Consider the following 16,511-nt stretch of genomic DNA (forward strand, 5'->3'; position numbering starts at 1 on the left):
ATTTACCAGCAACGTATACTGTAGTAACCTAATACTTTTCTTATCTCCCAGTTAACTTTTTGGGGGCCTATTTGAGTTGTCACAACCCGGTTATATGACGAATGAAATATAGGTATGCGTTTGAAAATGTTGTCTCCGTGTCTGGACACGAAGATTAGTTTATTATGTAATTTTTAATAAAGAAGATTCTCAATTAAATGACGCCTGAAAATGTTTGTGCCATTCTGCCATTGTCAGTAGGTACTATACTTAACCACTCTGTAACTATGTGATTATTTCTACTTAACGATAGCACTTATCATGTCATGTGGTCATCTTCATATTCAATAAAGTTGTACTTCATTGAATGTGAAGATGACTATGACGAATAACTAAATTTAATGTTGACATGCTGCAAAAATATTCCAATGAATAATCCTCCATACATACCCTAGTCGAAGAATGCCTTAAGCAGAAGTAGCAGAACCAAATTAAATGAGTCATCGTTCAGCCAGTTACGTAGCGAAAACTCCTAACACCTTAAGATGGCGCCTCGCATCATGAAGGAACTACGGGGTATGCCTGACTTCCCAAGGAAAAACGCAGTGAGAATGTTCGGGACTCATATAAACTTACAACCTTCTCCTTCTGAGACAGAAAGCGAACCACGGCGCGACTAAGGGCCTGTTATTGACAGCGCTAAGAAAATGCATGCCAACAAGATAACCAGTATAAATGCAATTGTTGATAAAGTGTAATTGCTCCGTATCTCAGGTCATGTTATACTAGCGACGATCACGCAGTGGAGACAAAATCTATCGTCGATTGGGCTGCGAGTCGTGGAATGAGCGAGAAGCAAAGTGTGGGTCGAGCGAGTGACGTTGAGACGCGGGCGTTCCAACATGAGGCTATTTAAAACTGTGCGCAGGCCCGTGGCGCCGAGTCGACAACTAATGATCAGTGCTGCCTTGTCTGTTGCCCGTGTCTAACGCGAACTGTGTTTTTACTAGTGTTTGTTTAGTTTCGACAGTTTACATAAACCTTGAAGATGGCTGACAGCCTTAAGAGAAACATCCCCATCAAGCTCGGTGACTTTTCAGTCATCGACACGGAATTCTCCAGCATTAGGGAGAGATTCGACGCTGAAATGAGGAAGATGGAAGAAGAGATGAGCAAATTCAGATCGGAACTCATGAACAGAGAGAGCAACAACTTCTTCAAGAGCACCACAAGGTATTTATTATAGTAGTACCTATCTCTAATACTAATCAAACTTTTGTATTTAACAGTTATTTATTTTTATGAAAATTGTATAAGATTGTAATTAGAAGTTTCCAATAAGAACCTAGTTGGTCTAAAATCTAAATAATACGTACAAAATAATCAAAAGAACAACAATTTCAAGATTGGAAAGTATCATACTCGTATAGGTACAGAGGTTATCAAAGCATTTTGGACCATTGTAAGCAGGTCGCGCATTTTACTTTCCGATAGCGACCGGCTCGCGCTCGGTTTTCCTTTAAGGGAATCTCGAATTAATGAGTTGGAGGTTTCGCAACCAGCGTCCGGTCTCGACGAATATTTCAAAGGCATTATTCGGGATCGCCCTGCGGAACGGCTTCTACCTACTGCAGACATCTCAGCCGCCTCCATTTAAAGCGTGCAACGATACGTAAGCCCGACGCGGGATGATGTCATAAATAGAAATAGCCGCAGACTGAGAACATTGTTGCTAAAACACAGAACCGCGCGAAATTGTAAACATTATGTAAATCTTTACCTACCTATAAGAAACGTAATTTTTTCCTCGCCAATTATATAACAATACCAGCTTAGACTTGTCTTCTACCAAATTCTTAGGTGTTCCACGTGTAAAGCGTCTCAGTTGTTAGGAATTTAATAGTCACATAATTATATAGAGATGACATCACGTATTGATAGCAGTAAAAATAAAAAATATGCAATACGCCATACGGTGCACAAAAACTAGCAGAACAACAAGGCTTCATGAAAACCGGTTTATGGTAATGTTATCGAATTGCGATTGGTAGGCGGCGCATACTTTACAGTTTACAGTGTAGGCGGGTATTCAAATTGAGTTCACTGGCTGAATTTTTATAGGCACTTATATGTGAGTTACATGACCTACTTGGAGCAAGCCGGTGTTGTTTCAGAGAACCTGGCCTCTGACGCAATCCAATATTTACTCAATTGTCACGAAACTGCGATCAAAAGCCACAGGCGAGTTTGTAAAACCTTTGGGCGTCAAATTCTTACTTCGAGATTCTATTCAAGTGTCTTCAGTCTATCAACTTGTCAAGTGGTTGGTCTTGAGCTTTACATAAATTAAGCGAAGTAGTTACCTAAAATCAATAAATAATGATTACCGAGGAGCTGAAGAATGTCGTCAGCGATGACTTAGGTTTTTGTGTACACAAAGCGTGGGTTGACGTCTGATCCGATACGCCTAAACTGTAATGCGGCGTAGGCAGGACTCGTTTCTCTAATGCAACAACCGCTGGGAATGTTGGGCCAACGCAGTGTGATAAATCAGTCCACTTTTGAAATTATAATCTAAAGCAATAGGTACTATGGGGGTCCAGGCAGGAGGAGCAATGATAGCAGCGGTATAGTCAGTTAAATAATTAACATTTATTGAAATGTATCGTCGTCTTATATACTATTCCTAAACCTACGAAAAACAGAAAGATAGGTATCTTAGAACTGCAGAATCTAATCTACCCTTTGACGTAAATCGCGCCTCTCTAGAGTGCGATGGCATATCTTCTATCCCGCTCACAATCGCCGGTTGCATGAAGTGGGTAGTAGAAAATACAGCAATTCAGGACTACCGCGGAGAATGTCGCTTTCGAGAGTAGCAACCTAAAATGTAATGTACGGCCAAAATGTCGCAACCTAAAATGGTATAGACAACTGCATTAGGTATTGTTTAGGGCACGAACGGACAATAATCTTTAATGTAGGTAATGCTTATATTACATTATTTACATCTTTGAACCTAACTGCTTTTTATTTTAACACATTCGCGCCCACTGTGTCACAGTCAAAGTACTTACCTAGTATCTACCTATTTAATTTAATTACCTACCTATTGTTGAAAAACGTCACCAAACAGGTACAGTGGACGTGAATTCATTATTGTAATATTTATAATCACGGTGTCCCAATATTTTGGAAAAGTGCCTTTGTTTAATTTTGTTAATATGTACATATTCTTTGGTACATATACTGTGGAGAAGATATAGGAATAACAACTTTAATCTGTGGCAAATATAGAGGTACCATACAAGTAAATGACGATTTAAAGTTCTTACCATTAGTTTCATATCAAAAGCTCGTAGACTAAGCGTTCCTCTAAATTTGTTTCGTTGCTATAACATTTGCAGTATTAATTAATAAGCGATATTGCCTTTTGCATGTCTTACAACTTTGAATCTGTTTCCTCCGGAGGAGTAACCAAGTCTTCAGAGAGGTAAAGAACGAGGAAAACATATAGGTTGAGTATTGAGTAACCGCTACGTATTGGTAAATTAACCATATTTATTAAAAAACTCATTTCTATTTATGCATGACCTTATGTAGATAGTATATATTTAATGTATTGTCATTATATTTATCAATTAGCTATACTTGGTCAAGCAAATCATGTCAGTAGAAAAAGGCGCGAAATTCAAATTTTCTATGGGACGATATCCCTTCGCGCCTAAATTTTTTAAATTTGCCGCCTTTTTCTACTGACAAGATTTGCTTGGCCATCTATAGTAGCAAAACATTAAGTAGACGGTACTGTAGAATAGTAGCTAAGTAACTTCTTTAGTATTTTTACCGTCAGTTACAATCACAGAAAGCAGAGATTTGGCAATTTCGTAATGGCATAATGTGTCGAAAAATTATAAACCATAGCTTTCATTGATGGACGTTATTAAATAGAAAACTGCCACTTTTTATCCACAAAGACAACAGAAGAGCCTCATAGTAGGTACATACGTAATGAGTAATACTGACCGAGCCAGAAAATCGATATCTATAGAGCCGAATTAGGTACCTACATGGAGCAATACAATTACAAGGTAGCAGTTTACTTTTTTAAATGCTCGATGTCATGTCATACAGATATGTTAACATTTTAACACCTGTTAAGTACCTTGTCACGGCCCTATAAAATGGCATTGCATAATGTAAACTCAAACCTCGTAAATAATCAAAATGGTTAACGTTAGCGCGTGGCGTCACTGTTTACTTATTGGTAGCCTGCCTAAATATGCATTTTGCGCTGTCTGTTGCATGAATTCACATCGAATTCTTGGCACGGATGGATGCACTACAATTAATTCTACGGTGTCAACAGCTCAGTGAACTAAATACGTTTTGTAACATTTATGTTAACCACCCATCCCAGGTGATTAAGATTGGATGGATTTATCATTATTGTATCTGCCAGGTGCCTATTTCACCAACTTGACAATTGTCACCTGACATTGACAATATCCAGCACATAAACTGAGTCGGTAAATAACCTAGTCAATGTTTAGGTACCTTAGGTACCTACTTGTTGAAAATGGTTAAAATGGAAATATCAAATACGAAAACCAAGGTTTGTCCATGGATGACCTATTTTAAATAATAAGGTAACTGCGTCATCATTATCGAACTGGGTAATTTATTTAAGTAATGTACCTATGAATAAGGATAACCGTATACCCAATGTCCTTGGAGGCGGCCGTGACCGGTTCTAGACCCTGGATGCGTGTGTTTACAATGGCTAAGGACGCACCAAGACGACGTTCAAATAACAATTAACTCGTTTAAGTATTCCACAATGGACACATCACGACCCACACTGGGCTGCGAGATGAAAATAAGATAAAACTTGAGATGCATGCCGCATTAAGGGGCTTGAAAATGTATCTGCAAGCTACATAAACTTATTAAAAATGCTGAGCCGGTGTAGTTATTTAAAATGCATTTGTATTTGTTTCAACTTTTTGGCACAAAATAAAGAAGACAAGATAACTATTGTCATTGTCTATCTCTTCTAGGGGGTAACTGCACAAAAGATCCCTATGGGTCGAAGTGTATCCGCAAGGGCCCCCGAAAACAATAAGATAAGATTGTCATTGTCTGCCAGGGAATCTTGGAGATGCATTAACGCAATTCATATATACATTAAGCCATTAAGCCCATCCCAGTCCAGTATCTCTAACCTTGGTAAGGCGTATTGATGAGAGTTAGGGTCTGCGTTTAATTAATCACAAACTTACATGGAATATGATATTATTGATGTAAATTGAAACGAAAACATGCCAAGCGGTCAATAAATTTGTATTACTCCCATGCCGAATGCATATATGGCCATAGTTTTTCATAGAGCCATTAGTTATGTCGTTATAAATTCCATTAGCCTAAAAGCCGAGTTAAAATATTTGTGGCTTTACATCACAAAAGGGTCCTTATGCTTCAAGGTGCAACAAGGAGTTTTTTGTCTGAAATTCCAACAGGAATTCTGATAGAATGGTCCTTATTGCACATGAATCATAAATACCCTCTTTGATGGAAAGCCACATTTAATTATGTTCAGTGTGATTCTTTGCGAGCATCGGCATCGTGAGAATAGATGCACCAAATTGGCACAATGGATTTGTTATTTGTCACAAATGACATTGAATATACATAATGGAACTCGTAACGGAAATTATTGGTCACAAATTAGATTGAATGCTGCGCTAATACCGATGAGCTCACGTTGACACTGACCTTGGATCTGCAGCCATGCGCATGACATCATCATTTGTGTGCTATTTTACGTCCAAATTGTCAATCACTTCAGTAAATTTAAATAAAAAAGTAGGAAGTAACTACTCGTTGGCTTCTAAAGAATTAATGCAAGTCCTTCAGATGTTCAATTAAATAAATGTCTTCAACAAAAGTTAAGTCGTCCACAATTGGACTGATTCTTTTGAATTTACACGGGTAGATATTATAACTCTAGTTACATAGGCGCCACTTGCACCATCCCACTAACCCGGGGTTAACCGGTTAAACCGTTAACCCAGTATCAAATTGTACTAGTAACCATGGTAACTCCATGTTTAACCGGTTAACCCCGGCTTAGTTGGATGGTGCAAGGGCCCTAAAGATTTATTTAATTTGTGGGCGAGTTAATTAGATTTCCTGGGCGATTTCCGCAAGTCGCGATCATTGTGCCTATTTTACAAAAGCAAATGCTGTGAAAAATCACATGGAAATTAGATTATACAGATTAAATTTGCAATGGCAGACTCCAGCCAAAACCTAGGTTAAAGTTGCTCCTGCCGTCTCCCCGACGCCTGGGAAACTAGTTCACGTATCAAGTACTTCAATTAAAATTTAATTGATCGTTAACACGTCAAGCGTGATAAAATGTCTGCATGCGCAAGCGAGCTAGGTCGATTATTTTTTATAATTCAATTCCTAGACTACAATGAGTGCATGTTTTATGAAACTATGTCGCCAATGGAATGCTATTTTAATGTCCCTTTAGATTACCAAGTAAAAGCTAACTATACTGTTTTAGAAATCATCTAGATCGCATGTAGGTAAAAAGGATATGTTTGGTTAGCCCATTTAAATTTAACTAGTGCACTATTAACTACGGTTATTGTCCCCAACTGATAGCGGGTGCAAATGAGGTATTACGCTAACGTAGCGCAGGTAGAATCTTATTTTTAATTCTATACTTAATAACCCCTTGAACGCCATGAACTTATGTTACAAGAAGCTTAGTTAAGTATGGTAGGTACACTATCAGGATAAGAATAAGAATGGTTTAATTAATTTATTATGTTTGGTAACTTTAGGTAAGTATTTGATAATTGGCGGTCAACGGGCTCAAAAGGTTAATGATATTTATTAGGAAATATATAAAACAAAATTTTACAATTCAGGCCGCAATAAATTTTTCGGGCGTTGGAAAGTTATCAACGAAATAAAATATACCGATGACAAGGTTATCACATTAGTTACGATTACAATTGTTGTAATGGTAAATGCTTGCGGTTGGTATGCTAATATTTCATCGATGACTCATACATTTACCTACTTAGGCATGTTGGAATTCATCTCGCCATACTTCATATTTCGTACAAGATTTTTATTTGTATCAATGGTTATTTGTGCCAACAAATATATGATTATAGATAGTATTTTCACGTGTAGTTCAAGATTTTATACCTACCTAGTCATAGTCTTTAGTATCATCGATCGTGTAGCGCACGGTTCTTTCTTATTATCTGTAGTAGCACAACTTATTACTTCGGTCACTAAAATCGCTAACCCAAAATTACTATGTTACATTTACAAGATAGTTGAAATTCGACTTAATGTCACTATCACAATGTTCAAATTTCAGTTGGACTTTGGATATGACAAAGTGTGGAGTGCAATGAACATCATATTTTTAAGTATAGAAATTTTACGTTTATGATAATTATTTCACACGTTGTTATTGCAAAGTTGCGCAAAGTTAGGGTTAGTGATCCAAAAGACTCGAGCCCTGTGAGGCTTTTTTTAGGGCTCGCCTCATTTCTTGACGCCTAAAAGGCTAAAAGCCTTTTTTATTTCATTAGTAAAATAGGCTTTTAGCCTTTTAGGCGTCAAGAAATGAGGCGAGCCCAAAAAAAAGAGCTAACAGGACTCGAGTCTTTTGGATCACTAGTTAGGGTTTTCCACATATATCGACGCGGAATCGAAATCCGACAGGAAAAAGCTTTATGTCCGCGCAATAAGAGCGAAAAATCCGTCAGCGCGTTAGCAGGCGCCGGCCGATGCCAGCCGAGCCGAACGACGACTTTTTCGATATAAACCTTTTTCCTTTTTGCCGAATGCGCGTCGTGGGGAGACCCTTACTTCGACTCTACAAACGCGTACCTGCGACCTGTCATTAACCCTGATATTTTACCTGTCCACAGCTCCACCACATCCTCACAGCACAGTGACAGCCGACAGCTGGCCGAGCCCAGCCACTGGGACAGCCTCAACTCGCCCCTCATCCAGGACGAGGGAGACGGCAAGTCCCTGAAGCTCCGTTTCGACGTCAGCCAGTACACACCTGAGGAAATCGTCGTTAAGACGGTCGACAATAAATTGCTTGTAAGTCTACATTTATTGATCTCGCTAAAAATGTAAATCACTATATACAGTTGTAGTACAATTATTTTCCATCGTATTTTCACGGACACGTACGAACATGTCTTGCTATATCAATCAGTCTCGGTACAAAAAGTACTGAGGTTGACTAAAGTAGCATGACAAATACGAACGTTTCCGAGAAAATACGATGGAAAACAATTATGCACTACATCTGTAATATAAATTTAATGTATGACTACAATGATGAATGAGAATGACTAATTTAAGTTACGCAAAGAAATGAACAAAATTGAAATTTATTACAAATAATTTCAGTGAATTTAATTTATAAAAAATGTAGGTATAATGACTTAATTCTTCTACATGTAAGTACCTACAATAGAACTAAATTCCATTGTTTAAAATAATACTTACCCAAATGTACCGTCTACTGTGACTTCAATGATGATTGATGAATGGCTAATAATATCCGTTACACAACAATTACATATAGATACATAGTTTGTTCTCATTCATCAATTAAATTGAAATTTGTTTTATTACGCTATTTTATAACTCTAAAGAAGCAAAGGATGGCGGCCATTTTTGCGGACGGCTGATTGGAAGTCCTTTCAGTGATAATAACCATCAAAATTTGATGAAAACCTATTATTTTATGTAAATTTTTTTACGACTAGACATAGTAGACATGGTCCTAATTCATTTTGCGGTACGCTTTTGTTATATCGCAGAGTGTAGGTATATCATATTCATTTATTCATCTTCACACTCTAATGAAGATAAATTGCCTTGAAAAAACGACACGTTTATTTACGAATCTTCGCTTTTAAATTTGGCTGAAACCTGATGGCGGGCAAATTGCCAGCGACAACTATCGCTTTTATGCACGCAACGGAACATTTAGTTTCGCTTTTATTGGGGTTGACGAACGGCTGTCGTCGACGGATCGAAATGTTGTAATTTCTGTTTTAAGGTTCTGACGTCATGCCAATTTAATTTCAGGTCCACGCGAAACACGAGGAGAAGTCAGACACAAAGTCGGTGTACAGAGAGTACAACAGGGAGTTTCTGCTGCCGAAGGGTACCAATCCTGAGGCCATCAAGTCCTCGCTGTCACGAGACGGCGTGCTGACCGTGGAAGCGCCCCTGCCGCAGCTGGCCATCACCGACAGGAGCATCCCCATCCAGAAGCACTGAGTTTCATCTTAGCCAGCGGTTCAGCTTGAAAGCAGCTATTCCATACATACTGTTAATTATTTATTATAATTTACGTATTAAAAATTATTTAAGGATACGAAATTTTTAGTTACTTATGAATTTTTAGAGAATCTCTGTTAACACTATATCGTGCTTAGCCGGCATTGCCCGGGGCACAGTTCTCACTGATATTGCTTTCACTGTGATTGTTAGGAGTCTCGCATTCATGCAATGCATTTTGAATTGTTCTATAGAATTCTGAAGTGTGATTGTGTAACTTAAATTAAGCAGTTGTTGTGAACCCCGTAATTGATGTAAGGAGCTTAAAAGTGTTCTTTTTACACTGCTATTTTACCGTAAAATTCCGACTTTCTTGGTCAAACATGTATCTAACTGATAAAATTAATGAAATAAAAATAACGTAAGACAACGACGGAATTATAAAGTGTCTTTATACAACATACATACAAGTCCATTTTCTTAACATTAGACGATAAGAGCCATAACAAGCATGTTTTGAATACACCAATTCAAAAGCTTTTATGAAGTACACGTTTATAACTTAGTACAAATACAAACAGTTGTTTATGAACGTTTTAGATGTCAATAAAACATTTAAAATAAAGTGGTTCACTTATTATCCGCATACCTATTATGATTAAGTTTTAACCCCCTTGTTTTGCTTTAATAAAAAATATCTGGGAGACCGAGCTTTGCTCGGAAAACATATCCCAGAGATAAGACCTAGCTAGATCGATTTATCGCCCCCGAAAACCCCCAGCATATTTCATAGAAATCGTTAGAGCCGTTTCCGAGATCCCCGAAAAATATATATAGGTAAATAAACAAGAATTGCTCGTTTAAAGGTATTAGAATAATCTTACTGTATGGAAACTCTTAAAAATATTGAAAAGTGGAAAGACAGAAAAACAAGGTTTCTTACGAGTACAATCCCTCGAATTCCTACTATGCAGTAGGGTGTAAAAGTACATTAGGTGTATTCACATAAAAAATTACCTACTTAGGTAGGTACTTAATCAAAGATTCTAAATCTTCTACAGTTTTAATAGTTTTTTTTTGTTTGGGGCAGTCGGGGCAGCACGTATGTCCTTGAAACTTTTGTTTAAAGCTTGTATTAGTTCCTTTACATTCCTAAACGATACGATAATTGCATGCGGTTTGCGTTAAATTGCGGCATTTGACCGATTGATTAAATTCGTTGCATCTACTTAGATGGCAATTAACTATCTAAAATTGCATGCATTTGTTTTAGGCCCACGGACTTACGACTTGTTAAAAAGCGCTATTATAACAACATCATTGTTTAGAACAGTTAGGGATTGATGTCGTGACGTAATGAACGGAAACGGATGTTGCCAATATCGCCTAAACAATTCGTCAGGCATTTCGACATACCTCCAAACAATGAGGTTTGCGTTTGCGTAATATTTAGTAACATACATAATAAGTACCTCTATGTATTAAAAGTAGAGCTCGCTTAATACGATTTGACACAGGTCCGTGCCTGTTGTTTTCATACATTTTATCACGGATAATGCGCTTTCTCGCGTGATATGCGTTTTTGACGTGGACCCTTCAAAATCTTCATAAGTAGGCGGGATTTATGTATTATTATTATTGGGGTGTTGTGGGCCTTTGAGTGTCGCATCGACCAGCATTGATCTATTGTGTCGGCCCTTTAAAGTTCATTAGTCATTAGTGTCATTACTAATGCCCGTTGCATCCAGAAAGTTCCAGATTCTTTGGGCCGTAATGTTCTGTACCTCATAGGGTTGCACTACGTGTCGCCCTAGGTACCTAGGTACTTCTTTTTGACATTAGTGGTCCACAAGAACAGAGAATGTGCATTGCAGTCTCCTCTGACTCCTGACAGAACCTGCATGTTGCATCTTGTTTCTTGCCAATTTGAAACGTGTTTGTTCAGTGTCCAGTCTTCTGTAGTATTCTGGTCACCGCGCAGGTTTTGTGCCTTTTGAGCCCTCTAAAAGCTCCTTAGCGGTTTTGCTGTTGAACCCTTTGATTAGAGCTTTCGAGTGTTCTTGTCCTTTAACGAACTTCCACTAATCGCCCAGTTGCTGAGCAGAGAATATGCATCCCGTTTTGTGATTCCACAGAACGGTTCTGGGGTGTGTTTGCGCTCTTTCTAGCAAGTTCGTCCGCTTCTTCGGGATTTATGTACCTACTGTGTGTAAAACTAGAAGAAGATTCATAAATGTGGGCTAAAGCGCTTCACGTCTTATTACTACTTACTTAATTCAATTCAATATATCTTTATTTCGAAGTACCAGGAATCCATAGAGGTGTTAGCTACATACTTACCTTAATCTAGGTTAATCTAGGTACTTAATTCAGAATCCTAAATCGAAAACGTGTAATCGCATTAAGAGTGAGTGCACTAACTAGGAAATTGTTTCAGCATCCTAATTAGGATGCCAATTAGGACGACCGAATAAAGGTGTGTGATGCGTTTAAGTGTTGTAAAGGGGTGTCCAGTTTAAAAATGGTTTATTTTCTTATTCTACTCTTAGCACTGCACTTAATAATAAAGGCCGCATCTGCCGATCTCCGTCAATTAATCGAACGAGCGAGCGAAGCGAACGAAGTTCTTACATTCGACTTGGGACACGCGGCTGGCTAGCGGCACGTCCCGGCATTTCGATGTTTTTAAGCTGAACTATAAGAGGATAGTTTGATACTCAAGAACTTAAGTAAATTTGTTCTAATTTAAATTAAATTGGGTAAACGTGTAGTTGAGGGCATTATATTTTAGTCATTAATTTATGAGCAGGCTCGATCAAGGGGTTATTGAGCTAGAAGAGCTTAGAAGGCTAAAAAGCTATTTGTGAGGGGTCTTGCTATTCTGGTCATCTTTTTGCAAGAAAGTATGGTCGAGTTTGGTATCAAATGAAAGTGCTCGGCTTGCACTTTTATAATATCGTTTTTTAATTTACTATTTTGAAATAATTAGCAAGATAAAAATAAACATAATATAGGTATTTCAGGTATTTGACAATTGACAGGAAATATTTCGACTTACCACAGATACAGTATCAGTTAAGGGCTCCACAGACCTTGTAATATATCCACGCGATTTTTGATCCATTGCCGTCTATACAGGGTGGAAAGGCACGACGATCCTTTCCGGAAATGGGAGATAGTTTAGCCTAAGCTCTATATTTTCTCCATAGAAACTATGTTAATATGGGCAACCGTTTCTAAATTATGACCTTGTAAACATCCACGTAAAAAACTACTTTGTTCTAACCCTAACAGGTGACAGGGTCAATGAACTTACTTGTAAACAATCAGTATTCGACAGGAAATTATGCTAATTTGTTGCCATCTAACCATTTTTAGGTCTGCTTACAGCACGGTAAGAATCATTGCAGGATTTTCGCTTTCTTAGTGGTTCCACTTGTTCAATACTTGAATGAAATAGTTATGTTATTCCTTAATATTAATAATACTAACCACAACATTGTTTACAACGACAGTTCAAATGGTGACATTGACAACCACTCAAAAGTACGCAATCGTCTTATAAATATCTCTGGTTTCCTTGACTGATAAAAAGGTTTTAGTTTCTTAACACGTTTCACAAAATTATTTTCGAATAATTGGAAACTATTTAAAATAATAAAAAATTACATGTAGGTTGTGTTAGTTGCACCAAATGAACTTGCAAAAATGAAATACTAAGAATAAATCAAGAATAAATACTTCTTCAATACCAAACTAACAAACCTTCTTGCGTGGTAGGAAATAGACAAGACGTCTGATGTTTGAAATTAAATTTTCATTGAACTATACTTATTGAATGTCATATTCTTCAAATAAAAATGTTAGATGCTCGTGGCTATTTAAATTTGTGGGGCTGTGTAAAAGATATGGTGTACCAAACCAAACGGAATGTGAAACTGCGGACGAAATGAGACAAAGGCTAATTGGTGCTTTCTGCGGAGGATAAATGACGAAGAGCATACACTATATCGCATGTGCATCGACATACTCGGGTACGGGCTGCGGCGGCGTTGTAATACACGGAGGTACATTTGAACACCGTATGTGAAAAGAAGATAGTATTAAATATTGGAAAAAAGTAATTATCTAAGAAAGTAATAAAATTGTTTGTAATATTTTTGCATGCATTTGATTTATTTGACATTTATGCGTCATTCATCAGCATCATTGCGATACTGTCAACGATCGGAAAAAAGTGTAAAGTCCCGAGCTTTCCCGACGGAGATCCTTAATCTAGCCGTCATGTGCACATGCTATAGGGTTATCACCACAGTTAAAAAGTAGTATTTTTGCAATTTTTATTTTTTACTCAATTAACGATTCTTACCATTACCAATAGTCTCTGTATCACTTAAACGACCTAATACTTCCGGGAAGGATCGTCGTGCCTTTCCACCCGTATATAGTGGGACATATAATAGTAGAAATAAAATAAAATGGAACTCTAAAATTTCCATACTATAGTCGGTCAAACAAGTTTGTCAGTAGAAAAAGGCGCGATATTCAAATTTTCTATGGGACGATAACCCTTCGCGCCTACATTTTTTAGCCGCTTTTTTTTCTACTGACGGAAATGGCTTGACAGACTATAAATTGTTGCCATGTGTAAGCATTTTACGTCAAAAATGTGACAGCTACGTAGAAAGTGGCGCCCTCATTATTAACCGACTTTCAAATCTCAAAAGGAGGAGATTCGATTGTGTTTTTTTTTATATTTGTTACTCCATATCTCCGTCGTTACTGGACCGATTTTGAAAATTATTTTTCTGATTGTATGTATATGCATACAGATTGGTCCCGTTTTTGTCAAAACCCAGTTCTGATGATGGGATCCATGAGGAATCGAGGGAGCTCCTCAAATCTTAAAGGCATACATATAGTGATATATGTGTTTTATCAAGTTATTCAAAAAAGTAACATTTGATGAAGTGGAACTGCTAATGATGATCAGAACGGAACTCTTCAACGAAGCATAGTTCACGTTTGGCGATTTGTCCTCTTCGTTATGTTTGTTAAGCAAGTTAAGTTTTTAAGCCACAAGTTTGTCAAGCTCGAGCTCTGATGATGGGATTCACGAGGAATCGAGGGAACTCCTCAATTCTTAAAGGCATGCGTATAGAGATTTGTGTATTTTCATCAGAAAATCAAGCATTTTCATTAAAAACTGTCGCATTTGATGAAGTGGAACTGCTGATGATGATCAGAACGGAACTCTTCAACGACGCATAGTTCACGCTTGGCGATTTGTCCTCTTCGTTATGTTTGTTAAGCAAGTTAAGTTTTTAAGCCACATTTTTGTCAATCTCGAGGTCTGATGATGGTATCCATGAGGAATCGAGGGAACTCCTCAAATTTTAAAGGCATGCGTATAGAGATTTGTGTATTTTCATTAGAAAATCAAGAATTTACATTAAAAACTGTCGCGTTTGATGAAGTGGAACTGCTGAAGATGATCAGAACAGAACTCTTCAATGACTACACGTTTGGCGATTTCAAATTTCGATTTTGACGGAGCTGGCCCTGGAGCCAGACCTGACCCGGATCTGGGCCCTTATCTGGACCTGAACCCGGACCAGGACCGGGACTTGGACCTGGACCAAGACCTAGACCTGGACCTCGACCTGGACCTGGTCCTGGACCCGGCACTGGACCCGGACCCGGACTCGGACCCGGACCTTGACCCGGAAAACCACTGATACCTAAGCTAAATAAACCACTATGATTAACTACTATAAAATGTAGGTATAAAGTATAATGATGCCAAACTTACTAGCCCCTCCTGCTCAAACCCCCGTACACCGCACCGCACGTGCCGTTAAGTGGGTTAGGTTAGGTTTGAACTGCGATCCTCACAGAACCGAAAAAAAGTGGGTTAGGTTAGGTTAGAGCTGCGAGCTTTACAGAAATGAAATGCTTCTAGAAAAGTGGTTTTGGTTAGGTTAGAACTGCAATCCTCACAGAACCGAACTGCTATCAGAGAAGTGGGTTCGTAAGGCTAAAACTGCGACCCTTACAGAAACGAAATGCTACCTACTAGAAAAGTGGGTGGTTTTACCTCCTTTTCTACATAGTGCACCATCTATGTACAATAATCTTTCACCGGCCCCCATAGAAGTCGGTTTTTTTTTTCTTGAAAATTATTTTCTTCTATTTTATGTCGAACTATACGAGTAAGTAGGTGCAACAAAGTCAATCGCTCTATATAATTTTTGGCAAACCGCGAGTTCTCAGTTCGGGGCGAACTACTAGTTATATTAACCCTAATTAACGTTGAAAGTTATTTGGTTCATTGCCAAGCGCGACTACCACTTATAAATAATGGAACATATCTAACTTACCTACTGTAGCTATAGCATAGCGAAATAACTATGCGTATAGGTAGTTGAGGTAGTTCCGTTAGGTAGGTTAGACATTGACAGACTGTTTATATCTATGGATATACAGCAACCTTGAAAGAGTTGCAAGTTAAGGTATCGTTCGGATTTACTTACACCAACATTACTGCTTCAATATTGCAGCGTGACATTACTGCCGCCTGCATTGCTGCCGCAAATCTGCGATCTGTGTAAGATGTCCAAAAAAAAATGTACAAAGTCCGGGCAACAATATCGATTTTGATATGTGCGGCAGCAATGCAGTACCTAATCCGAATCCGAATGGAGTTGGATTTTTCAGAGACTTCTCACATTTTTGTATTAACAAATAAGTTTCCTTTTTTTACAAGCTTTTATTTAGCTTCACCTGACCGTTGTCTGTCGATTTGATCCACTTCCCGGTTTCCGATTGAGCTGAAATTTTGCATGCATGTATAAATCAGATGACAATGCAATATTATGGTACCATCGAGCTGATCTGATGATGGAGACAGGAGGTGGCCATAGGAACTCTGTGATGAAATGAAACAACGCAACCTAATTGTGTTAGGGGTTTTTAGAATTGTCTCGATGAGTATTAGTTGTCTGTCGAAAGAAAAGTACAGTCAGCGATAAAAGCTTGTACCAAAAATTAAATTTTTGCCAATAACTTATTGCCTGTGAAGTTTACCTGAAATTTCCGAGAACTGTTCCAACTTTTTGGAAAAGAAAAATGTAACGTACTTGCCTATAAAAACAATATATGATTACTGATTAGGTACATCAAAATGA

At 38.0% G+C, this 16,511-nt stretch overlaps 1 protein-coding gene and 1 long non-coding RNA gene across 2 annotated transcripts in view; one reads left to right on the top strand and one right to left on the bottom strand.

The window, feature by feature from the left end:
• The window catches only part of LOC134789397 (uncharacterized), a 309,984-nt gene that overhangs the window by 197,261 nt on the left and 96,212 nt on the right, over positions 1-16,511 (bottom strand). The gene's annotated exons all lie outside the window — the stretch shown is intronic.
• Positions 901-9,949, top strand: LOC134806593 (heat shock protein beta-1). The gene is made up of 3 exons (XM_063779907.1): positions 901-1,212; positions 7,947-8,127; positions 9,130-9,949. The coding sequence occupies exons 1-3, from the start codon at positions 1,028-1,030 to the stop codon at positions 9,322-9,324; spliced, it is 561 nt and encodes a 186-aa protein (XP_063635977.1). The 5' UTR covers positions 901-1,027; the 3' UTR covers positions 9,325-9,949.

The sequence above is a fragment of the Cydia splendana genome, chromosome 3, assembly GCF_910591565.1.
Source record: "Cydia splendana chromosome 3, ilCydSple1.2, whole genome shotgun sequence".
In the NCBI taxonomy this organism is placed as follows: Eukaryota; Metazoa; Arthropoda; class Insecta; order Lepidoptera; family Tortricidae; genus Cydia; species Cydia splendana.